The sequence below is a fragment of the Cervus canadensis genome, chromosome 2 (genome assembly GCF_019320065.1).
Source record: "Cervus canadensis isolate Bull #8, Minnesota chromosome 2, ASM1932006v1, whole genome shotgun sequence".
Taxonomy (NCBI): Eukaryota; Metazoa; Chordata; class Mammalia; order Artiodactyla; family Cervidae; genus Cervus; species Cervus canadensis.
Window position 1 is genome coordinate 110,394,284 of NC_057387.1, and position 24,860 is coordinate 110,419,143.

Genomic DNA, 24,860 nt, shown 5'->3' on the forward strand with positions numbered 1-24,860 from the left:
TGCACACCGAGTCTATAAATTGCCTTGTGTAGTACGGTCGTCGGAGAAGGAAATGGCAACCCACTCCAGTATTCTTGCCTGGAGAATCCCATGGACAGAGGAGCCTGGCAGGCTATAGTCCATGGAGTCGCAAGAGTCAGACACAGTGACTAGAGAGAGAGAGTATGGTCGTTTAACAATATTAATTCTTCCAATATAATTATAACTTGAAAAAACTTCCCTCCCCAATAAGACTGATAAAACTCACCTTCCATTACCAGTTTAACATATCTGAAATTAGGGATGTATGTATTACAAAAAGGGAGGTATTTTGATTTATTTGCCCAAATATTTTCTTTCACTTTCAATCACAATGTATCTTACAACGAATGAAATCTTAGATGTCATGAAATACAGTATCTCATTAAATTTTTAACTCATATTTTTTGACATGTATTAACATGTGAATAGTCATGATTCATATAAAACCATTTCGGTATCCATTTCAATGTCTCACTGAGCTAAAAATATTTTTTTAACTGCGGTGAAAAACATGTAACATAAAATGTATCACCTTCACCATTTGTAAGTAAACCATTCAGTAGTGTTGAGTATGTTCACACTGCTGTGCAATAGGTTTGGAGAATTCTTTTTATTTTCCAAACCGAAAATTTATACCCATTGAACAACTGCTGGCTTCCCTCCACCATGCCCTTGCATCCACCCTTCTACTTCCCATTTCTATGGGTTTGACAACTTTAGATCTCCTATAAAGACAGAAGCATGCGGCATTTGTCTTTTTGTGACTGGCCTGTCTCACTTAGCATAACATCCTCAAAGTTCATCCCTGACATAGCCTGTGTCAAGATTTCCCTCTTTTAATGGGTGCATAATATTCCACCCAGCACAGTCTTAAACTCATAAAGATCTGTAACGGCTGGCAGTGACTCACCAGTTTGATGCTCACAGTGCCCCACCAACCAAGAAACAGAAGAGGAGCTGCGACCCCAGGGGTCTTCAATCCCACAAATATATGTTGACTCGCTTTTGAAAATCAGAGATCAAAGGGAACTCAAGAATGCAGGTGATCAAACCAGGGTACGTCTTGAATCACACATGCCCCTCTGGGATGAGTCACCATCTTCTTTGAGACAATAAAGCCTGGGCACCACAACTGAGACTCTGCACACAGGTGCGGTGGGCACACGCCCCTTCACCAGGGACAGACGCTCTTCCAGGTGTTGGCACCACGGCGGTGAATCCCTTCCTCAAGCAAAATAATCCCTGTTCTCCATCCTGTGCTGACAACAGAGGATATGCACAGGGGCCTACGTGCAGGTGGAACAGTCAGGACGCCTGGTCAGAGGAAAACGTGTGTGCGTGCTGAGTCATTTCAGTCGTGTCCGACTCTGTGCGAGCCTGTGAACTGCAGCCCACTCTGTCCATGGGATTCTCCAGGCAAGAATACTGGAGTGGGCTGACATTTCCTTCTTCCAGAGGAAAACGTATGCTATTCTAAAACGATTGACTGCATCATCTGTCATTTAGAACACATCATGACAAAAGTGATGCAGGAGCAGAGAGGGGGTTCTGCGATCAACCAAAAATGAGACCGTTTAAATTTTCTGAGATTTTAGGATTTAAAGTAAATGAAAAGATCTTGACACTATTGTATATAGAAAAGGTAGCATTCGGTCCCACACTTGGGGCATTGCTCTGTAACTTTTGTCTTGAAAAACACAGAGTGGACCCTAGGACTGTTTGATTACCATCAGACTAAGGCAAAGCTTCCCTCATGGCTCAGCTGTTAAAGAATCCACCTGCAATGCAGGAGACCCTGGTTCGATTCCTGGGTCGGGAAGATCCAATGGAGAAGGGATAGGCTACCCACTCCAGTTCTTGGGCTTCCCTTGTGGTTCAGCTGGTAAAGAATCCACCTGCAATGCAGGAGACGTGGGTTCGATCCCTGGGTCGGGAAGATCCCCTGGAGAAGGGAAAGGCTACCCACTCCAGTATTCTGGCCTGGAGAATTCCATGGACTGTATAGTCCATGGGGTCACAAAGAGTTGGACACGACTGAGTGACTTTCACTTTCACTGTCAGGGCAAAGCTGAGGCACACCACTTTCTGATCCTCGCATGGGGCTGTAAGCAGCTCCCCGCCCCACCAAGCTGTCACGTGGATAGTCCACATGGCAAGGGGCTGGGGGCCACCTCCAGGGAACAACTAGGAAAAATTGATGCGCTCAGCCTGGCAGCACACTGGGAACGGAATCTGGCCCACAACCACACAAGCTCGGGCACTGTTCCTTCCCCGGTTGAACCTCAGATGAGACCCCGTCCCCAGCCAACACCCAGACTGCCGCCTATGAGCCCTTGAGCAAAGGACTCAGCCAAGCCCAGACCCCTGAGCCACAGAGACTGAGGGAGCAGGGTTGTGCTGTTGAAGCTGCTAAGTGTGTGGTAATAACTAAGGAAAATATCCGTTCAACTCTTGATTCAGAAATCACCAGATCCCCTGGAGAAGGGAATGGTAACCCACTCCAGCTTTCTTGCTTGGAGAATCCCCATAGACTGAGGAGCCTGGCGGGCTACAGTCCCTGGGGTTGCAAAGAGTGGGCACGACTGAGTGACTTTCACTTCACTTCACTTCATGGAGATCGCCCAGGAGAAGGCAGTTATACTGGGGCAAACCCATTCTCCCGGTCATGAATACTAACAGATATTAACACAGTGGAGGCCATGGCTGATACTGGTGAGCAGCCCACAGCTTGTCCCTGCTTCCAAGTAGCCCACATACTCCAACAGACGTCTAAACAGACACGATCCTGCGTCTCCAGAGCCCCTCCCCTCCCCAGGGAGGCTTCTAGATAATACACGGGATTCCATTCTCTTAAGCCACCGGTCATGTTTTTTGCTTTTATTTCTTTTCTCAAAGGCTCTCTAAGGAGGACACGAGTCTTACAGATTCTATGGTCTTTAAGAGAACCAGATACTGATCTTGTCTGTAAGGAAACTTACCATACCCAGAAATATCATCTCCTCTTCTCTCTCTCTTTCAGTCCTCTTGCACTGATGGAAACTTCGCCAAACCTAAAGACAAAGAAACGCCTGCTTGTTTAGTGCATAAAGATAAATCAAACACAGTCACACCATTTCTCCCACACACCCCACGCACGCCCAATGATGCACTGATGATACACTAAGGTGCGCACGTCTCTGTGCTGATGAGTGCTTTTCCTTCTGTGATCACAGTGACGTCTTTAAAGAAAGAATGAATCACAGAAGTGGCCTATACCACTGTCCACTGTCTGAGGACCCAACTGTGGACCCTGATGAGGAACCTTGTCCCAATATCCCCTATTAAACGAGGACGACTAAGGCAGTTCTGTCCACCCAGGGACAAAAGAGGATCCACCCTTGTCCAAGACCCTGGTAGCAACCGCACAACCCACTGCTGACCCAGTGACAGCCTCACACCTGTTAGGATGGATGTTATCGAAAAGACAAGAGACAACCAGTGTCAGAGAGGATGTGAAGATGAGGGAAGCTTCCAGTACGGTCGGTGGGCATGGAACTGGGTACAGCCACTATGGAAAGCAGTAAGCAGAGTGCTCAAAAATTAAAAATAGAACTACTGTGTGCTCCAGAAATTCCACTCCTGGGTATTTGTCGGAAGAAAAGGAAAATACTAATTTGAAAAGATACACGCACACCGATGTTCACCGCAGCTCTATTCACAACAGCCAAGACGCAGAAACAACTTGTCTGTTGATGGACGAATATATAAAGAAACCCTGGTATATAAATACGATGAAGTATTATTCAGCCAGAAAGAGAAGGAAATTCTCATTTGCGACAACATGGATGAATTTTAAGGGCAAGATGCTAAGAGAAATAAGTCGTAAGAAGACAAACAATTTACGGTTTCACTTACATGTGGAATCTACAAATACTGAGGGTATAGAAATAAGCGTAGCTTTTGTGGCTGCCAGGGTCTGGGCATGTGAGGGAGACAGGTGAAGGTGGTCAAAGGACCAGTTATAAGATGAACAAGTTCTTGGAATGCAGAAAGTATGGTATGGTGACTATAGTGAATAATACTGTATCTTATACCTACAAGCTGCTAGGAGAGTAGATCTTAAATGCTCTCAGTATAAGAAAAAACGGCGATCATGTGAGGTGATGCGTGTGTTAAGTGTGACCAATTACTGCAGTCATCATAATGAAATGTACATATATATCTAACCATGAGGCCACACATCTCAAAGTTACACAGTGCGACATATCAAATAATCTCTGTAAAACTGCAGAGCATAAACAAATAGCCTATAGTTTTATTTTTTTTTTTTAACGGTGAGATTCCTCTACCTGTATTTCTTCAAGAGAAACTCCTAGATTGCAGGGTTGGGGCTAAATCTGAGGGTGGTACTTCATGGTTTTACAAGATCTCCACTGTAACATGGAGAATTACAGAGCAACATCCAAGAATTGTACAACTCAAGCTTTGAACTCAGATGTGTATCCCATATCCCAGAAACTTCAAATCCCTCAGAAAACAGACATTCAGCTGCCAAGTGGGGTTGGGAAAAAAGTGGAGTGGGAGCTGGTGGGAGACGCAGCTATTATACTTTTTTTTTTTTTTTTACTGTCTTTTAAAAAGTTTTAATTGGAGGATAGTTGACTTACAATGTTGTGCTGGTTTCTGCTGTACGACATTCATCAGCCATGTGTGTCCACACATCCCGTTCCTCTGGAGCCTCCCTCCCACATCCCAGCCCTCTAGGTCATCACAGAGCGCTGGGCTGAGCGCCCTGTGTTACAGAGCAACTTCCTACTGTTTTACACATAGTATGGTATACATGGGAGGAGGACATGGCAACCCACTCCAGTACTCGTGCCTGGGAAATCCCATGGACAGAGGAGCCTGGTGGGCTACAGTCCATTGGATCGCAAAGAGTCGGACAGGACTGAGCGACTAACACTATCACTTCCACTCTTCTACTAGAGGTGGGACTTGGGAAGGTGGAGTTCTGGAGCTCACCCCCACCCCCAGTCTGCATCTCCACCTTGTCCCCCATGTCCGAGGCTGCCCTGGTCATACCTTCTGGATTCTCAGCGCAGCGGCGCCTGCATCCGCCACTTTTTCGCCGAGTAACCTGGCTTGCTTGGCTCTGTATTCCTGCAGGTAGATCTGCTTCATGAACATGGCTCTCAGACGCCCTTGCCGCGCCCTCTCGGCCATCTGGATCAATTTAACAGCCTCTTCTAGGGGGATAGGCTTTACTTGGTATTTCTGCAAAAACATTTAAGGTAAATCAATGTTTAAACACGCTCAGGACATTAACTGATTCCAGAAACATCACACACTTACTTCTAACACCACCCTGCTTACAGTCTCCAAACTACTGAGAGAATTGCAGCCATTCAACACAAATCATTTTTTTTCCATGCATATGCATATTTTGATAATATGTCATGTTCACGCTGTGAACCTGTATGTAAGGACCTGTTAAGCCTTCCTCTACCATTTCGAACAAAATACTAATTAGCTCCACAGTGTTTTAGGTTGGCAGCAGACTATACGAGGGATGCCAATGAAAACGGATCGAAATCAACCTGAAATGGCTACCAACTTCTACCAACTTCATAGTAGAAATGTAGAAATTAAAAACATATATCTACTATGAGAATTTAAAATGTGAAATATAGATGAAGGCAAATGCTGGCTTTAAAATCAATTACAGAACCATCTAGTGAATGTGAGTAATATTCGGGCCATTTTAGGAGAATTTAACTTTGTAAGGGAAACCTCTCCCAGCACGTCCATATTTGTCCTTTAAAACATCTATAACGTGGTGGGAACTGCTCAAGAATGCTCTTTGGAGATCTCACGTGGGGGAAGTTTGGGCAAACTCAGGGAGGGGCAGTATGGCTTTTTGAGGACCGGGATGAGAGCGAGGTGGCTGCTGGTTGGGGGCGGGCTGCACCTGGGGTCCTGCGTGGGCTCCGGCCCGAGGCCCTCCGTCGTCCCAGGAGGGAAGACGAAGTTGTGGACCTCTGGCTTCACCCAAGCCTCCTGCTTGGACAGAGCCAGAAGGGAGAGGCTGTTTGAATCCAAAAACCACTCAATCACGGGCTGAGCCCTTGTCTAGGCCTCGGGGGCAGTGACAGCCACACGTGGGTCCGGCAGGAGAGTGCGGCCCACGGGCAGACGCTGCAGCTCATCCCCTGGGCCACAGCTCCTCAGGACAGTCACTTCTCCGTGTAATGGGGCGGCGGCAGGGGATGCAGAGGAAGCGGCAAGAAAGGGAGTGAAGGGCCATTTATTGAGCACCTACAGATGCCAGAAATGCTTTCCACATGCTTTCTCATCCAATTCACAAAGCAACGGCCAAGACAGGTATTACTGTGACCAAGGCCGGGGATGTCCCTGCAGGCCCAGTGGCTAAGACTCTGCACTCCCAAAGCAGGGCCTGGGTTTGATCCCTGGTCAGGGAACTAAGATCCCATGTGTAGCAACTAAAGATCACGAGTGCTGCAACCAATACCCAAAGCAGCGAAATATTCATCTGTAAGGGGCTTCGCTGGTGGCTCAGATGGTAAAGAATCTGCCTGCAGTGTGGGAGACCCTCGTACAAACCCTGGGTCAGGAAGACCCACTGGAGAAGGGAAGGGCAACCCACTCCGGTATTCTTGCCTGGAGAATTCTATGGATAGAGGAGCCTGGTGGGTTATAGTCCACAGCATCGCAAAGAGTCGGACACGACTGAGAGACACACTTTCCCTTTTAAAGTACATATATACAAAGAAGACTGAGGGTGAAGAAAGTAAAGTAATTCACGCAGTTCCCATAGTTAGTAAGGGACTCATCCCATTTGAAGTGAGACAGGTCACCCTGTTTCATGAAAGCACCCACCACCCCTCAGCGTGGAGGCACCAGAGCCTTCCAAGGAAGCTCTCTCACACAACTGCTCAGGGTCTGGTGTCCAGGGGCATCTTGCTGCTTCAGATTTGTAGGGCGCACTTCTTTTCAATAATGCACTTTGGATGTGAAGGTAAAATGAACATTGAGCGCGTGCATGCGTGCAAAGTTGCTTCAGTTGTGTCTGACTCTTTGCAACTCCATGGATTGTAGCCTGCCAGGCTCCTCTGCCCATGGGATGCTCCAGGCAAGAATACTGGAGTGGGTTACCATTTCCTTCTCCAGGGGATCTTCCTGACCCAGGGATCGAACCTGCATCTCTTAAATTCTCTTGCACTAGCAGGCAGGTTCTTTACCGCTAGCGCCACCTGGAAAGCCCAAAATAAATATTGCTATGCTGTGCTGTGCTTAGCCGCTCAGTAATGTCCGACTCTTTGTGACGCTGTGAACTGTAGCCCGCCAGGCTCCTCTGTCCACGGGGATTCTCCAAGCGAGACTACTGGAGTGGGTTGCCACGCCCTCCTCCAGGGGATCTTCCCAACCCATCCAACCCAGGTCTCCCGCATTGCAGGCAGATTCTTTACCATTTGAGCAACTGGGGAAGCCCAAAATGAATATTATGCTGGTATAAATCAGATGATGTATGTATAAATCCTTAAGCATAGAGCAGGTGCTCAGCCACTGTCAGTTATTACTGTCTATTTCCTTTAGATTGCACACTGACATTCTGAAAATAATTTCAGCCCTCATGGGATACATGTGAGGGATTTGAGATGTCCACTCAATACAACAAAGATATCTGAATGTCAGTGGAGGCCATAAGAGTAAATACTCAGCATGAACAGTGCAGAAGTGGGCAGTTATTTCCCTTTATCAAAATTCTTCTTGGAGGGGGGGTGGATTTCCCTGGTGGCCCAAAGGCTAAAATTCTGCACTCCTAATGAAGAGGGTCCAGGTTTGACCCCTGATCTGGAAACTTAGGATCCCATATGCCACATGCCACATGTGGAAAAAAAAAAAAAGAATTCTAATAACAAAATTCTTCTTGGGGTATACATTGTACATATTTGCAAGATATAAACAGCTTGAGGCAAGAGCAGGGGGTCCAGTGAGACACTGACGGGCACAGAAAAGTCACACAGACACCCAGGTGTTGCCCGGAACCCCCACGTTCCACTGAGCACCCTTAGGTACCCCAGAAACAGGGCCTGGAGAACAGAGATGAATGGCTTGACCTAAGAAGGAGAGAGGAGCCACTGAGGATGAATGCTGAGTGAAGGCGGGGCAGAAACCTTTCTACCGCTGGCCCTGCACAAACCAAGACGGGCGGGGGGAGGACAAACGGCAGGGAGGACGTCCTAGTGCAACTGTGCTGCATGTGATGTAATCGCCCTCCTCCGCCCTCCCAGGAGATCATGTGGACTCTGCACTTCGTGACAACGCTCTGGGCCAGGGACTCCCGGGGGTGGGAGTGCCTGGGGCGGGGGGGGGGCCTGTCCTGGTGACGTGGGAACTGGAGGCACAGACCCAGGAGCTGGTGGTGAAGGGATGGCTGGATGACCCCCAAGGCCAGATTCCCAGGAGACTACTTGGAGGAAAGTTTGATGCAGAATAGGGGCCAGATGTTCAGGGGAGGAGCAGTGGAAGGAGGGGTGGTCCTGAGTGAGGTGGGTCAGGCAAGGTGTCTGGAGGGACACTGCGTCACACCAGGCTCTGCAGGAAGAGGACCGCTTGACTGGCTGGCATGTATGGTTGGGGTGCAGTGTGAAGCCGCCCGTGCAAAACAACAGGTGGCTTGGGGCTCGGTGTGTGTGCTCACACGCAGCAGTACCTGACCTGCGTCCCACGGTGGTGGGCAGACAGGGCACGCGCCCGGGGACACCTGGAGTCTTCCTTAACACCGTGGCGTGGGCTGGCAATGCCCCCGGGGCATACCCGTCTGAAGGCCCCGCGCACCGAGGCCGCACCCACAATCTCAGCACGGCTACTAACGGTGCCCGTCACCCTGCACCGTCCCTGGGTGGATGGTCCGCTGCCGCCTTAATGCTGAGGCCGTGAAGACCAGCCGGGGGCGCGAGGCACCACTCTGGAGGCAGGGAGGGGCACTGGAACGCATCAAGTCGCGATGGCAGTGCCCTGCGGAAAGAGCTGCCCGCCAGGAGGCTGCGGGAAGATAAACGCAGAATCCAGGAGAAGGCAGAGTTAGAGCCAAGACAGCTACTGAAACAGGCAGAGGGTGCAGTTGCATGCATAGCAGGAGACAAAGGAGGAAAGCAGTCAGAGCGCCCACTGGGCTTTGCCCAGGGCTGTCCGGGGGGTCTACGGGTTCCCCCCCATTTCCAGAGAGACTCTACTCCAGGTGATCTAAGTGCCACTCAACTTGAAGTTACTTTTTAAGATTTTTTTTTTGATGTGGACCATTGTTGAGGTCTTTATTGAATATGTTATAACACTGCTTCTTTTTTAATCTTTTGGTTTTTTTGGAGACGAGGCATGTGGAATCTTAGCTCCTCAACCAGGGATGGGACTTGCACCCCCTTAATTGGAAGGCAAAGTCTTAATCACTGGACCCCCAGGGAAGTCTCCCTCAACTTGAAGTTACAAGAGGTCAGTCAGCATTTTCAGAAAGTATCGTTTAGAGCTCCTAGTTACTCAGTACTTAATTATTTTATATGAACAACATTCAGCTTCTGACCACAGGCTGGGTGACTTTGAGATGAAACATTAAACTGAGTCGACCAACTACTCAATCTCAGAACTTCTGATTTAACCAATACTATGTTTTGATCTCTAAGTTCTTGGACAGGAGTGGTTGCGACTTGTCAAAAACACACCCAAAAGTTATGTAATGTCTTTCTGATTGAATAACATGCGGGAAAGGGTGCTGCTCTCCTTGCACTGAGAATATTCTTGTTTCTCCCACAGTTAGGAGCAGCAGAAGAGGAGGTTTTACAGATTATGGAATGAAGTTTGTTAAAATGATATACAAACCTTTGCAGATACACCTAATTCACTTTCTGCTAATATCTGAGAAAGGATTTTCTCTCTTCCTTTTATGATTTCCAGCTTCTCCTTCAAAAAATACTTGGGTATGGGGATATCTAACTGTTGCTAGAGAAGAGAAAGAAGAAACAAAAGAGCAGTTTGGTCACAATCCCAGCACCTAAATCCACGTAAACCTACAGTTAGGACATCAGAGACTCACTCTACCTCCCACCCTCACTTACAAGGTGAGGAAGCCAGTGGTGTGAAGACAGCTTGTCCCCATTAGTTCAGTTCAGTTCAGTCGCTCAGTCATGTCTGACTCTTTGCGACCCCATGAAGCACAGCACGCCAGGCCTCCCAGTCCATCACAAACTCCTGGAGTTTACTCAAACTCATGCCCATTGAGTCGGTGATGCCATCCAGCCATCTCATCCTCTTTCGTCCCCTTTTCCTGCTGCCCCCAATCCCTCCCAGCATCAGGGTCTTCTCCAGTGAGTCAACTCTTCGCATGAGGTGGCCAAACTATTGGAATTTCAGCTTCAGCATCAGTCCTTCCAATGAACACCCAGGACTGATCTCCTTTAGGATGGACTGGTTGGATCTCCTTGCAGTCCAAGGGACTCTCAAGAGTCTTCTCCAACACCACAGTTCAAAAGCATCATTCTTCGGCGCTCAGCTTTCTTCACCGTCCAACTCTCACATCCATACATGACCACTGGAAAAACCAAAGCCTCGACCAGACGGACCTTTGTTGGCAAAGTAATGTCTCTGCTTCTTAATATGCTGTCTAGGTTGGTCATAACTTTCCTTCCAAGGAGTAAGTGTCTTTTAATTTCATGGCTGCAGTCACCATCTGCAGTGATTTTGGAGCCCCCAAAAATAAAGTCTGACACTGTTTCCACTGTCTCCCCATCTATTTCCCATGAGTGATGGGACCAGATGCCATGATCTTAGTTTTCTAAATGTTAAGCTTTAAGCCAACTTTTTCACTCTCCTCTTTCACTTTCATCAAGAGGTTTTTTAGTTCCTCTTCACTTTCTGCCATAAGGGTGGTGTCATCTGCATATCTGAGGTTATTGATATTTCTCCTGGCAATCTTGATTCCAGCTTGTGCTTCTTCCAGCCCAGCATTTCTCATGATGTACTCTGCATAGAAGTTAAATAAGCAGGGTGACAATATACAGCCTTGATGTACTCCTTTTCCTATTTGGAACCAGTCTGTTGTTCCATGTCCAGTTCTAACTGTTGCTTCCTGACCTGCATACAGGTTTCTCAAGAGGCAGGTCAGGTGGTCTGGTATTCCCATCTCCTTCAGAATTTTCCACAGTTTATTGTGATCCACATAGTCAAAGGCTTTGGCATAGTCAATAAAGCAGAAATAGATGCCTTTCTGGAACTCTCTTGCTTTTTTGATGATCCAGAGGATATTGGCAATTTGATCTCTGGTTCCTCTGCCTTTTCTAAAACCAGCTTGAACATCTGGAAGTTCTCAGTTCACGTATTGCTGAAGCCTGGCTTGGAGAATTTTGAGCATTACCTTACTAGTGTGTGAAATGAGTGCAATTGTGTGGTAGTTTGAGCATTCTTTGGGAGTGCCCTTCTTTGGGAATGGAATGAAAACTGACCTTTTGGTCAGTTTGGAATGAAAACTGACCTTTCTTTGGGATTGGAATGAAAAGTGACCTGTGGCCACTGCTGAGTTTTCCAAATTTGCTGGCATATTGAGTGCAGCACTTTCATAGCATCATCTTTCAGGATTTGAAATAGCTCAACTGGAATTCCATCACATCCACTAGCTTTGTTCATAGTGATGCCTTCTAAGGCCCACTTGACTTCACATTCCAGGATGTCTGGCTCTAGGTGAGTGCTCACACCATCGTGATTATCTGGGTCGTGAAGATCTTTTTTGTATAGTTCTTCTGTGTATTCTTGCCACCTCTTCTTAATATCTTCTGCTTCTGTTAGGTCTGTACCATTTCTGTCCTTTATTGAGCCCATCTTTGCATGAAATGTTCCCTTGGTATCTCTAATTTTATTGAAGACATCTCTAGTCTTTCCCATTCTGTTGTTTTCCTCTATTTCTTTGCATTGATCATCCCCATTGATTGATTGTCCCCATTAGGTAGGCACAAATAAAGTCAAAAGGGGAAAGTGTAACATATCTCATTTTGATCATTATTGCAGAATTCCAGTAATCCATATCAATTAGGTCTCAATGAACTAATGATAGCTTGAGGAATTTTCTTTAAAGAGATATAATCCTATCTGAGCCTACTAAAATAATAATTTAAATTTGGATAGCAACAAATTGAACTATAGAGCTCTTTGAATTAAATCTAATAATTTAACATCAGCACATCGACCATTTGTGTGTAAATAGTCACAATTAAAAAATAACTTGGTTTTATTTTTACCTTAATTACCCCATTGCAAAAATAATTTACAAAATGAATTTGCTTTATTAGAAAACTTGTTTCTATACCCTAGTATAAACTCCTGTTCTTCATTTGTATACAGGTATTTCAAACTGCTGCTTAGTCACTTAGCTGTGTCTGATTCTTTGTGACCCCAGGGACAGTAGCACACCAGGCTTCCCTGTCTTTCACCATCTCCTAGAGTCTGCTCAAAGTCATGTCCATTGAGCTGGTGATGCCATCCAACTACCTCATCCTATTAGTGGAGGTCAGATGAATGTTTCCCATTCCAAGGTCAATGATCAAAACAGTAGAAGTGTTACTAAAGGATTTGAGTCACCACTGACCCAAAGCAAAGGAGGAGATGCATCTTCCTGGGAATTAGGAACCAGCAACGAAGAGGCTGCTCATTAAGAAGATGATGGGAGGCAAAGGCCAGAGAGAAATGTCTTCTAGAAACAGAAGAAGTGGTATTGTTGTTGGAAACTGGGGGGATTATTTGTGAAAGGGTCATCCTACTCCATTCTCTCAACTGGCTTGGGCAGATACTGTGGTGACAAGTAAGACCACAACAACCCCAGTGTTCAGCAGACCTCAGGACCACGCAACAATTCATCTGAACCAAAAGCTGAATGAACCCCATCCTTGTCCACGGCAGTAAAGTCTTATTGAAGGGCTATGCTTCAACTTTCAATACAACATACAACCAGTCAATATGCCTAGAAAGTCTGTAGATTATTGGTTACAGGCCTACATATATTATTTACAACGAAAAGAAACTAAAGAAAAAAAACAAAAAAACTCAAGTACTTACAGGCGCCAACTTTAGATCCTGTAAGATATCATCAAAGTAATGGAACTCAGTAAAATCCAACTCAACCATCTCATTCTTCAGCTCCAGGATGCGACCCATCACTGCATCCAGGATTTTTCGGATCAGAATGCGTTTCTGTGGGTGGACTATCTGGTCATAGACATTCTCCAGGTTTCTGAAGATCTGCACGTATTTTATGTAGAAGGTGGCTAACATCTGGAAGATGAACACTTGATTCCTTTGTGGTTCCATCATCTTCTGAGATTCTTTATCAAGCAAAGAATTGAGGGCTTCTTGGGTCTGATGCCACATCTTATTATATGCTCTGAGGGAAGACAGAGTAGACAGTTCAGGAAGCAGAAATTACTTTGCAAGGCATAGGTACTGGGTATCTGGTGTAACAAAATGTAACATACCACAAATATGAGCTGAGAACACTGCATGTGGTTGCAATGTTCTTTAGACCACATATGTTCTGTTTTGTTGTGCATGTGAGTTTTGGATATGACTACAATTATTATTTTCAAATAAATAGTTTAAAAAGCCTTTGACCTTTGGTGGAAGAAGGGGGCGGTGGAGTGGAGACCCTTCCATCTAACTCCCACTCCTCAGCCTCCCCAGCTGCACACCTCCTCAGTTCATTCCAACTCAACAGATCACTGCATTCTGGAGCTGAAGAATGGGATGGCTGAGTTGGAATTAACTGAGTTCCCAGCTGGCCCAGGAGGCTGGCTCCTCACTCTTGTCTGAGTCACTGAGGGGTGCAGCCGGGGGTGCTGAGGAGTGGAAGGGTTAGATGGAAGGGTGCCCCCTCCACTGCCCCCTTCTTCTACCAAAGGTGTAGGGTGGTGGCCACCCTCCCAATTCCTTTCTGGTTTCCCAAGATGCAGCCCACACTTTTGTCATCTGGCCCCCTATTCGCCCCCCACTCCCCATCCCCCCACCATACCCCATCCCCCCATTTCCACTGAGTATGCCCTCCTATTCCTGCCAGGACTCTGACCAATACACTCATGGAAGAGACTTTTGTTTTCTTTCGAAATTTGGGCAGTTTTTGGCTCTCATTTTATATCTAAGATCCAGTTCTGAAAAGATAAATGGAAGTTCACTGTGTCTGGGAAGGGACATCTTATAACCAGGGGCCTAACCGGGGGAAGAGGGGTGGGCAGGATCCTGGCTGTCTCCCTGGGAAGAGGGTAAAATCCACCAATGTCCATCTCTCTCCGTAAGGTCTTCCCAGGAACACACCGGTGCAGGCGGCTCCAAACACCCGCCTGAGGAGCTTGTGGGTCCAGGGGGCTGTGGGCTCTCATGGCCTGTCCCCGGTCAGCCCAGCCTCTCGTGCCCGCACCCACCTGTGTCCCGCGTCCCGCCCCAGGTCCAGGTCACCTGCACCGGCCTCGGCCACCAGGAAGGGAGCTGCTCAGCCCCTGCTCTCCGGGGTGGAAATGCCCCTCTGCCGATCTGTGACCAGCCCCTCATCACTGGACGACCTTCCCAGGGTCCTACCGACGGCTGGTCACCCACCTCTGCTTACCTGCAGGTCATACTCTACCCCAGCCCTCCCTTTAACCCACATCTGTTTTCTGTCCCCTGAGAGCGCCCTGCTATCTCTGGTCAAGCGTTCTCGTGGCCCTTATGTGTTTACAGCCCTTACTGCCTCTTCAGAGGCCATCACGGGAGAAGGTGGAGATACATATGCTGGTCAACCCACCTTGTTGAACCGGGAGCCCCTCATCTCATGCCTGAGGTCATCCCCAGACAAGCCCTCCAGAATGGTCCTCCACCATCTGCCCTTCCTCACGCAGGCTCCTCTCCCTCCCGTGGGTAAGGACGCGAGCATCACACACTGAAACCACAGCCACCGGCCGAGTTCCGAGCCGCGTGCCATCCTCGCAGCATCCACGGGGCAGGGTGGCTCCCATCTCTCCACTGGTGGGGGGAGGTAGGGTCTGCCCTTCAGAGGGGAGGTCAGCACCCGAACCCCCGTCTGCACAGTTGTGAGCTGAGCCCACAATCCAACCCATGCTGCTATCTCCACCTCTGCTCAAAATAAAAGAAACCCCCCCACCACCACGAGATGCATAACCACAACATCTGCTGAGACAAGTAAGAAACTGGACTTCCATGTCCATCTGCCTGAAATTAATATAAATTTAAAAGAAAAATTTAAATATTTTTAAAAATAAAAGTTTCAGATAAACGAAAATAACACTTAAAATGTTTCTTTTTTGTAATTTGATTTTTTTTATTGACCAATATTTCTAATTAAACATACAAATGATTAACATTTACTAACCAGATGTCATGCTAAGTTATTTAAATACGGTATGCCACTACCTATACTCTGAACATCTTTCAAAATTAAGTACTGTGTTGTTTCTTCATTTTTAGTACTAGACTCTACCTTCACTCTCTCAATAAACCACCTTAAATTCAAAACAAACATTTGCTTTGTTAATTTTGAGGACCTGAAATAATTTAAGAACAAAACAACATTCTTATTTATAGAGAAAGATAAATATGGAAATCATGGTATTACAACAATCTCAATAGGCAGGACTTTTGTTTAATCTCTAAACCTACTGACATGTCAGTGCTCATGAAACAAGAAAGGAACTTAAATCTGTTACTGTTTCTATATTCATTTCTATACTTTAAAAATTTTTATTTTATTCAAGTATAGTTGACTTATAGCACTGTATTAGTTTCTGCCGTTTCTTTTTCCTATGCTTGGAGCAGAAATGGGAGATTTTCATCTTCCTGGCCCAAAATGAAAAGCTTCTCTTGATGTGAAAACTCTTTTAGGTTCAAATGAAGATGATGGTAATGGCTCATATTTACATCATGTCGGTCACTGTTCTGAGTACTTTACATATATTAACTCATAAATCCTCTAAACCCTATGAGGTGATTGTTATTATTATTCCAATTTACAGATGAGAAAACCAAGGCACAGTGAAGCTATTGCCCAGAGTTGTGTAATCTGAACGTAGGATTTGCAGCCTGGCTCCAGAATTCAGGCTCTGAAACCTAATTGACTCTAGTTTGTCAGGACAAACCCTGGAGGGCAGAGGTGTGCTGGACACCACAAGAAAACAACGAGGGACAGTTAAAAACTAAACTTTTGGGCTCCCCCGGTGCTCACTGTTTAAGAATCCACCTGCCAATGCAGGAGACGGGTTCAATCCCTGGTCCAGGAAGATCCCACATGCCGTGAAGCAGCTAAGCCTGTGGGCCACAGCTGAAGCCTGAGCAACCTAGAGACCACACTCCAGAACAAGAGAAACCACCGCAGCGAGACGCCTGAGCACTGCAATGAAGAGTAGCCCCTGCTCTCGGCAAACAGAGAAAGCTCTCATGCAGCAAGGAAGACCCAGCACACACACGTGCGCGCATACACACACACACAACTGAACTGCTCCTCCTTCCCAGCACCCCACTGAGTTTGGTTGCTGAATACAGCCCCTGCCACTCCACAATCTCTGGTTCAAGTACCAGATTTCTCCAAACTTGGCCATATTTAAAAAATACTGCTAGTGAAACAGCACTCTGCTAGACAACTTTATTATAACGACGAAAAGCTACTATCAGAAAGCTAGAATTCCACTCAGCTTGGGATGTCTCACTGTTTGCATGATAAAGAGACACAAAGAAGCTGAGCAGGTTCTTGGTTTTTCCAAAGCCCAGACTTCCAGCATCCGAGAAGGGGCAGGACCCCCAAGGCTTTCACTGACCCGACAGGTGACGCAGGCCCCACAGGCCAAGAGACTCAACACACGTTCCCACAAGACAGAAAACTCTCTCATTGTGTGGACTAAATAGGGCTCAGGGCCTAGATCTGGCAGGACAATGTTACAGAAGAAAATGACAGGCTAATTTTGTTTGGAACTCAGAGCTGAAATTCCACTCAGCAAACAAAACCCAGCACCAGATCAAAAGCAAATCGTCCCCTCTGATCAAGCAGGGGCCACCTGGGGATTCACAAGAGTTCAACGTGGAGGAAAGCTGAACGGCGTGCTGCAAAGGACAGTAAAAGTGGTGGATTATTTCCACAGATGCCAAGGAGGTGCTCAATACATTTATGGCAAATGCCTGATGAAGAATGCTGTCCACACACCCCAAAGAAAAGACGATGACAACCCTCTTCAAAATGCTGAAAACTAGAGACCAAAAATATTTTCGGTAGAAAAACACTAGAAAGCTAAATAATACAAGTAAACAAAAAAGCATGAAGCATATAGAAAAGGGGTGAATATAAAAGATGTTAAAAACAGCTTTTGTAAATGACACCATTGCAAAATCCAAGGAAATCAGTAACAAAAAGTAAGAAGTCAATTGGTACAGCAAAGTTGCAAGGCATATAAAAAAGCCCCCCAAACTAAAAGCAGGGAAAATATGTGAAAAACGAAACTCCATTCACAGTCCTGATTAAGAACATTAAACATTTAAGAATACATTTGGCAAAAGCCACACGAGATGTAGCTCAAGAAAATTCTGGAATGTCAGCTGCAGAGGACTGGATCCCACAGAAGGCAGTCTCTCTGTTCCTGTCTGGAGACCCAAGATACAAAGAAAGCAGACTCTTGAGACAGACAGGCAGATTTAATATTACCAAGAATTTGCTAACAATATCCGGAAGGCTCTATAAATAAATCCACTCATAATTTCTAAATGCAGGGGTGGAGTTGATAATAAAAGATAAAGGGCATTTATCAGAATTCAAAGCATTTACTGTGCCAGCAAGCATTAAGGTGTGTCCCGCCACCCATGGAGGCTATGGGGGCTGTCTTCATGGGGTGCAGGGGGTGACCTGAATCCCATAAAGACCCCACACCCATCAAAACAAGGGATCTTGGGGAGAGGAGGCCTCCTCCAGGGGAAACAGCAGCCAAATAAATGGATGGGACGCATCTAGAACTTCATGCCTAGGTTCTGCTTTGGGGCAGACCCAGCCTGGGAAGTCTTGCTGCCCTAATTCAGTGCACTCATTGGCTTGTTGTTCAGTTGCTAAGTCGTGTCCAACTCTTTGTGACCTCATGGACTGCAGCACACCAGGCTCCTCTGTTCTCCACTATCTCCCAGAGCTTGCTCAAATTCATGTCCATTGAGTCAGGGATGCTATCTAACCATCTCATCCTCTGTCATCCTCTTCTTCTCCTGCCCTCAATCTTTCCCAGCATCAGAGGCTTTTCCAATCAGTTGGCTGTTTGCATCAGGTGGCCAAAGTATGGGAACTTAAGCTTCAGCATCAGTCCTTCCAATGAATATTCAGGACTGATTTCCTTTAGGATTGACTGGTTTGATCTCCTTGCTGTCCAAGGGACTCAAGAGCCGTCTCCAGCACCACAATAAGAAATCATCAATTCTTCGGCACTCAAACTTCTTTATGGTCCAATTCTCACATTCGGACATGACTACTGGAAAAAACCACAGCTCTGACTAGACAGACCTTTATCAGCAAAGTGATGTCTCTGCTTTTTAATATGCTGTCTAGGTTTAGCATAGCTTTTCTCCAAGGAGCAAGCATCTTCTGATTTCACGGCTGCAGTCACTGTCTCCAGTGATTTTGGAGCCCAAGAAAATAAAATCTGTCACTGCTTCCACTTTTTCCCCTTCTAGTTGCAATGAAGTGATATTCAGCCTTGTCACACTCCTTTCTCAAATTGGAACATGTTCGTTGTTCCATGTCCAGTTCTAACTGTTGCTTCTTGAGCTGCATAGAGGTTTCTCAGGAGACAGCTAAGGTGGTAGTATTCCCATCTCTTTAAAAATTTTCGAGTTTGTTGTGATCCACATAGTCACAGGCTTTAGCATAGTCAATGAAGCAGAAGTAGATGTTTTTCTGGAATTCTTTTGCGTTCTCTATGATCCAACAGATGTTGGCAATTTGATCTCTAGTTACTCTGCCTTTTCTAAATCCAGCTTATACATCTGGAAGTTCTTGGTTCACATACTGCTGAAGCCTAGCTTGAAGGATACTGAGCATAACCTTGCTAGCATGTGAAATGAGGCAAGTGTACAGCAGCTGAAACATTCTTTGGGATTGGAATGAAAACTGCCATTTTCTAGTCCTGTGGCCACTGCTGAGTTTTTCAAATTTGCTGGCATATTGAGTGCAGCACTTTCACAGCATCATCTTTTAGGATTTGAAACAGCTCAGCTGGAATTCCATCACCTCCACTAGCTTTGTTCATAGTGATGCTTGCTAAGGCCCACTTGACTTCGCATGCCAGGATGTCTGACTCTAGCTAGGTGGGTGATCACACCATCGTGGTTATCTGGGTCATTAAGATCTCTTTTGTATAGTTCTTCTGTGTATTCTTGCCACTTTACTTAATCTCTTCGGCTTCCGTTAAGTCCTTACTGTTTCTGTCCTTTATTGTGCCCATCTTTGCATGAAGTGTTCCCTTGGTATCTCTAATTTTCTTGAAGAGATCTTTGGCATTATCCAGGGTCACAGAGGCAGGACTCCCTCCAGGGCCAGAGCAGAGCCGACTCTTTTCTGGAACTTCTGGCCAAAGACCTTCCTGGGGGCTTGATCCTTCCAAGTCCTGGCATTTGGGCTGCACCCTCTTTCTTCTTCACCTGCTGCTTTTCAGGGAACCCTTGTCGGAGGGACCAGGCAAGGTTGTTGACTGATAGGGAAATATTAAGTATCAATAGCTGTGACAGCATGCAACCTTACATCCTTACTGTTTCCCGCGGAGACTGGCTTCCGTGTTCCAGTTTCCCTACTGCCCCTCCACATGTGTCCACTGGCTACAACCCTACACTCCCTGGACCCCCATCCTGTGTACCCCCACTTCCCTCGCAGCCCCAGTTCAGCCTGACTCCCGCCCTGCCTTGAGCTCAAAGTCTCAGCACCCTTCCACTGAGCCAGCGCCCAGGAAGATGACCTGAAACAAGGAAGGGGGCAAGAGGATGTTTCCATTACTGAGACCATTACTGAGACGGAAGTCACATACCACAAGTTCACCCTCTGAAAGTGCAGAAATCAGTGGTTTTCATCCACAGAGTTGTGCACCCTTTGCCACCCTTCTCTGATTTCAGCCCATTTTGGTCACTCAGAACAGAAACCCCCGTGTCTGTGAGCAGTCATTCCCTATTTGCCATTATCCCCATCCTCCCAGGCCCCTGGAAACCACTCATCTAATCTGTCTCTATTTACCTGCCTGTTCTGGACGTTTCACCTAAGTGGAATCATATAACAGGTGGCCCTGGGTGATCAACTCCTCCCACTCAGCATAATGTTTCCAGGGCCCACTGGGCTGTGGTGTGTATCGTCACTTCATTTTGGTTTATTGACCAATAATGTTCCATTGCGGGTGTATCCCACATTCTGTTTATCTGCTCCTCAGCTGAGGGACACATGGCGAGTTTCTGCTCTTTGGGTCTGCAGAGTGATGCTGCTCTGAGCATCCCTGTGAAAGTTGTTCTGTGGACCTGTGTTCTTATTTCTCTGGGGGTATGGCACAGCGGTTTTTAAACGTGTGAGCACTCTGAGTTTAAAAGCAGAACCCGTCTCCTGAGGTAGTTGGTCTCAGGCGGGTCACTTAACCTCGTGTCTTCACTTCCTCAAGTGGCAAATCTGGATAATGACACCTGCCCTGGATGCCCCACAGGATTACCGAGGAGTGGGATAACAGATGTGAAAGTGTTCTTGAAATCTTAAATGTGCCTTGTAAAGAGAAGGCAGTATTTTATTCATGGGACCACTTAGAATTTTTTTTTAAGTACTTGATTGGTTTCAGACTTCAGCATATGACCTAGAAACGTTACAGATACTGAAGTCAGGAGGACCGTGGGTGCAAAAGACTGAATATGACGGCTGAAAGAGACCAGATTGTTATTTCTACAGCTTGGCAGTTTTCCTATGACTGGGGGATCATGAGGTGCCTGGGTTGGGGGAAGGGAAGAAAAAGAGTTGAATATTCAGACACACCATGGGCTTGAGTGGAAAAATCTACATCTTGCAAAATGGAAATTTTCAAGTTATTTTATACATGATAAGCTTTTAGATTTTTCCAATTTTCCTATCTAGTTGGTTGTACTCTTTCTGAAATATTCCTTAGCCTTCTTGCTCGAACGGAGGCCTAAAGTGAAAGAAAGTGAAAGTCTTAGTCACTCAGTCGTGTCTGACTCTTTCCACCCCATGGACTGTAGTCTGTCAGGCTCCTCTGTCCACGGAATTCTTCCAACAAGAATACTGGAGTGGGTAGCCATTCCCTTCTCCAGAGCAAGGGAGGCTTGGCCTTCCCTAAAGGACACAACTTTTCCTGTGACCCTCCTTTGTCTCAGAGCCCTCTGACCGTGGCAGGGAATAGGGCCAAGTCTTTGTTCCTCACTCAATTTCCAGACCACTCTCCTTACTCCTTCCTACACTCTCTAATTCTGAAACTCGTTTCATCTAATGGTATTGCCCACGGCCCTTCAACGTCACCATCATCTACCATCTGCATCATCTTTCCACACCCCGCCAGGACATCTACCCTCCAAACGGAATCTTTACCAACAGCCTCTACCCTGTCTTCTCAGTTCAGTTCAGTTCAGTCACTCAGTCATGTCCGACTTTGCGACCCCATGGACTGCAGCATGCCAGGCCTCCCTGTCCATTGCCAAATCCCGGAGTTTACTCAAACTCATGTCCATTGAGTCAGTGATACCATCCAACCATCTCATCCTCTGTCGTCCCTTTCTCCTCCTGCCTTCATCTTTCCCAGCATCAGGATCTTTTCAAATGAGTCAGCTCTTCATATCAGGTGGCCAAAGGACTGGAGTTTCAGCTTCAACATCAGTCCTTCCTATGAATATTCAGGACTGATTTCCTTTAGGATGGACTGGTTGGATCTCCTTGCAGTCCAAGGGACTCTCAAGAGTCTTCTCCAACACCAAAAGCATCAATTCTTTAGTGCTCAGCTTTCTGCCTTCTCATCTTCCTGCAATAAAGGACCTCAGCTCCTCTCTCTGCATGCTGGGGCCCGTGCCCTTGCTAGCAAGAACGTCACCTCACTTCTTCCTCCTCTCATTTCACCCCACTTCCTTCACGCTGGCCATTCCCTTTAACAAACAAACAGGCTATTGTTTCCTATCTTTAATTTGTCTCCGGACCCTATTTCCCCTGCCACCAGCTACAGCAAAATGCCTTTAAAAACCCAGCCTTACACCGTCTACAGTTTCTCCCCTCTTTCTCTCTCCTACGTTCACTTGAGCTCATCTTCCTACTCCATCTCCGCCATGAAGATCAAGGCCACCATGGGACTCCACACTGCTAAACCCTTGGCCAATTCTCAGCTTTCTTCTGGCCTGTCTCGGCAGCCTCTGACAGAGTCTGCTGCTCCCTCCTCCGAGAAACTTTACATTTATTTTCCTTCTGCCTTCCAGGGCTCCACAATCATGTTTCTTCCTCAACGATCATGCCTGTAATTCCTCTGTGGGTTTCTCCTCCTCCATCTCTTGCCGTTGGATGGCCAAGTCTGAGTCCTTGAACCTGTTCTCTCTTCTGTTTACACTCATCTCCTGTCTCATAAAAACTGTTTATGCCAACAGCTGTAGAATTTATATTTCATACACAGACCTCTCGTCTGAACTCAAGTCAGCTGCCTACTTATGCTCACCGGATGTCCAATGGGCATCTCAAACTCAACATCTCCGAAAACGAACTGCTGATCTCCCCACCTGCAAGACTCCACAAGCCTTCATTCTCAGTCTCATCGCTTTTCTTTTCTGACCTGGAAATCAGGGTTACTGACAGCTAGAAATCAGGCAGGAGCTGCAGTGGTTTTGGCATCATGTTCCTGCTGTATACAAACTCCTTAGCCTCTATGTGCCTGAGTCCTCAACTGTAAAATGAAAATAATAATACTAACAGCTCTGCCGTTGCAGGGGAGTCATGAGTTATTATATTTCCAGTGCCTGCAGAGTCAGCACTGTAACAGGTGTTTGAGATGACCATTATGCAATAACGGCTGGGCTGCTGCTCTGTAACTGGCACATCGCTGGGTGAAGACTCTTCAGTGCCTCCTGACTAGGGTTTCTTGCTGGAAAGCAAAGTAGTACAATAAAGCTTCCTCAAGATCTTTTAACTTAAATATAGCGGCCAGGGTGTTTTTATAAAGCAATGAACACTGCTGGGAAAGATTAAGAAAAAAGCAGATAATGAACTGAAGGCAGGAACTGCTTCCTCAAAAATAAGACCACAAGGGCTAGTGGGCCTAAAGTAAGCACTGCATGTGGAGGGGCTCTTCTCTATGGGGCCGGGGGGAGCGCGAGGGGAGTCGGAGCCTCTAAGGCAAGGGCATGCCCTGTCCACAGAAGCTGACAGCCTGTGCTGAGGTGTATCTTTATTAGATAAAACTGCAAAAGGAAGGGGTGTTGGAGAAAAGAAAAGGAAAAGATGCACAGCAAGCTATCTTTTCGCCTGAAGAAGCGCACTCCGCGGCTGCAACCCTGCAGCCCCTCACTTACTCGTTCGACATGTTGGCTGCTTTCCCTCTTTGCCTCGCCTGCCGGGAAGCTCTTCTGTTGTCCTCTGAGGCGTGGCTGGCTGCAGGGTCGGGGCTCCACCAGAGGGGCTGGAGGAAGGTGCTTCCGAGGGAGGGACTGGGAATGGGGATATCCTCTGACTTCGCGAAGGGAAAGGCGGTAGGAAGGGAATGCCTACAGTCTCCAAGACGGGGGATTCCAGAGCCTTCCTTTAGGAGGCTCCGGAACTTGACTCTGGCCACCCAGCGAGATGCGCGAGGCGGAACCTAGCAACGGAGACGCTACGCCTGCGCAATACGCAGTGCGGGGGTGGGGGGGGCGGTCCGCTCTGCCGTCGTGCTCCCCGCCCCCTGCGCACCATGCGCCTGCGCGCCGCCGCCTGTTGTTTCCCTGGCAACCACGCCGGGAGGACGCTACTGCGCCATTGGTGGATACGCTGGTAGGAGTCACCAGCTCTCGGAAGCCTTCACGGGGAAATTTGCCTCGCGGAGGACCCGCCCAGCGTTCCCCTGAACTGGCCCCATGTCCCATTCACCCGCTCTTTGTTCTTCACGCCAGCGTCCCGCTTTCTGTTTTGCCCATTTTCATCCCCACTTTGAGATACGTAGCCTCGGACCAGGTCCTTAATGATTGTAGCCGCAGTCTTCCCATCTGTAAAGTGGAGTAGCAATCATTCTTTCGAAACATTACTGGGTATCTACTCTGGACCAAGCGCTGACTTCAGTTCTAGGGGTGCAGGGTAGATGCAGATGCTACCTTTCTTGGACTTAATGAAAATGAAATAAGGCGACGGTGCGTTGTAAGCGTAAGATGCCTTGTGGATGTTAGTTTTTAGCAGGTCACTGTGAGTGTTTGGGTTCCTTGTTGTGTCATCACCTTTCGTATCTGTTGAGATTTATTTGCAAACTTGATAACCTGCAGTACCTACTGGAACATATTCAGAACTAATGCAGCTGAAAGGTATAAAGAAACATTTCTGAAACAAAAGAATGAAGTCTGCAGATCAAAAGTTCTCACTGTGTTCCAGGAAAAACTGACGTAGAACAATCAACACTTAAGATATCCTGGGTATGTTGTTGAACTTCAAGGAGAAGTGGTACAGGGAATCTGGCCGGTCTTGAATTTCTCCATAGTAACTTTCAATTTCAGATGAAAAGGTAGCGATATTTCTAAAGTTCCTGGGGAAAAATGTGAACCAGGATATTTCTACTGATTGTAGTTAATATTCCAAAATATGAAAACTCTCAGGAAACACAGCA

General features: G+C 46.8%; 1 protein-coding gene across 1 annotated transcript in view; it reads right to left on the reverse strand.

Moving 5' to 3' along the window:
* Positions 1–23,875, reverse strand: part of IQCA1 (IQ motif containing with AAA domain 1) — a 191,040-nt gene extending 167,165 nt beyond the window's left edge. Inside the window, exons 1-5 of the mRNA XM_043462063.1 lie at positions 23,584–23,875; positions 13,117–13,441; positions 9,895–10,014; positions 5,083–5,274; positions 3,000–3,071 (exon numbers count right to left, since the gene is read on the reverse strand). Coding sequence (XP_043317998.1) covers positions 3,000–3,071; positions 5,083–5,274; positions 9,895–10,014; positions 13,117–13,441; positions 23,584–23,594 — 720 coding nt within the window. The 5' untranslated portion in view covers positions 23,595–23,875. The remainder of the gene's footprint in view (positions 1–2,999; positions 3,072–5,082; positions 5,275–9,894; positions 10,015–13,116; positions 13,442–23,583) is intronic.
* Between the last annotated feature and the right edge of the window lie 985 nt (positions 23,876–24,860).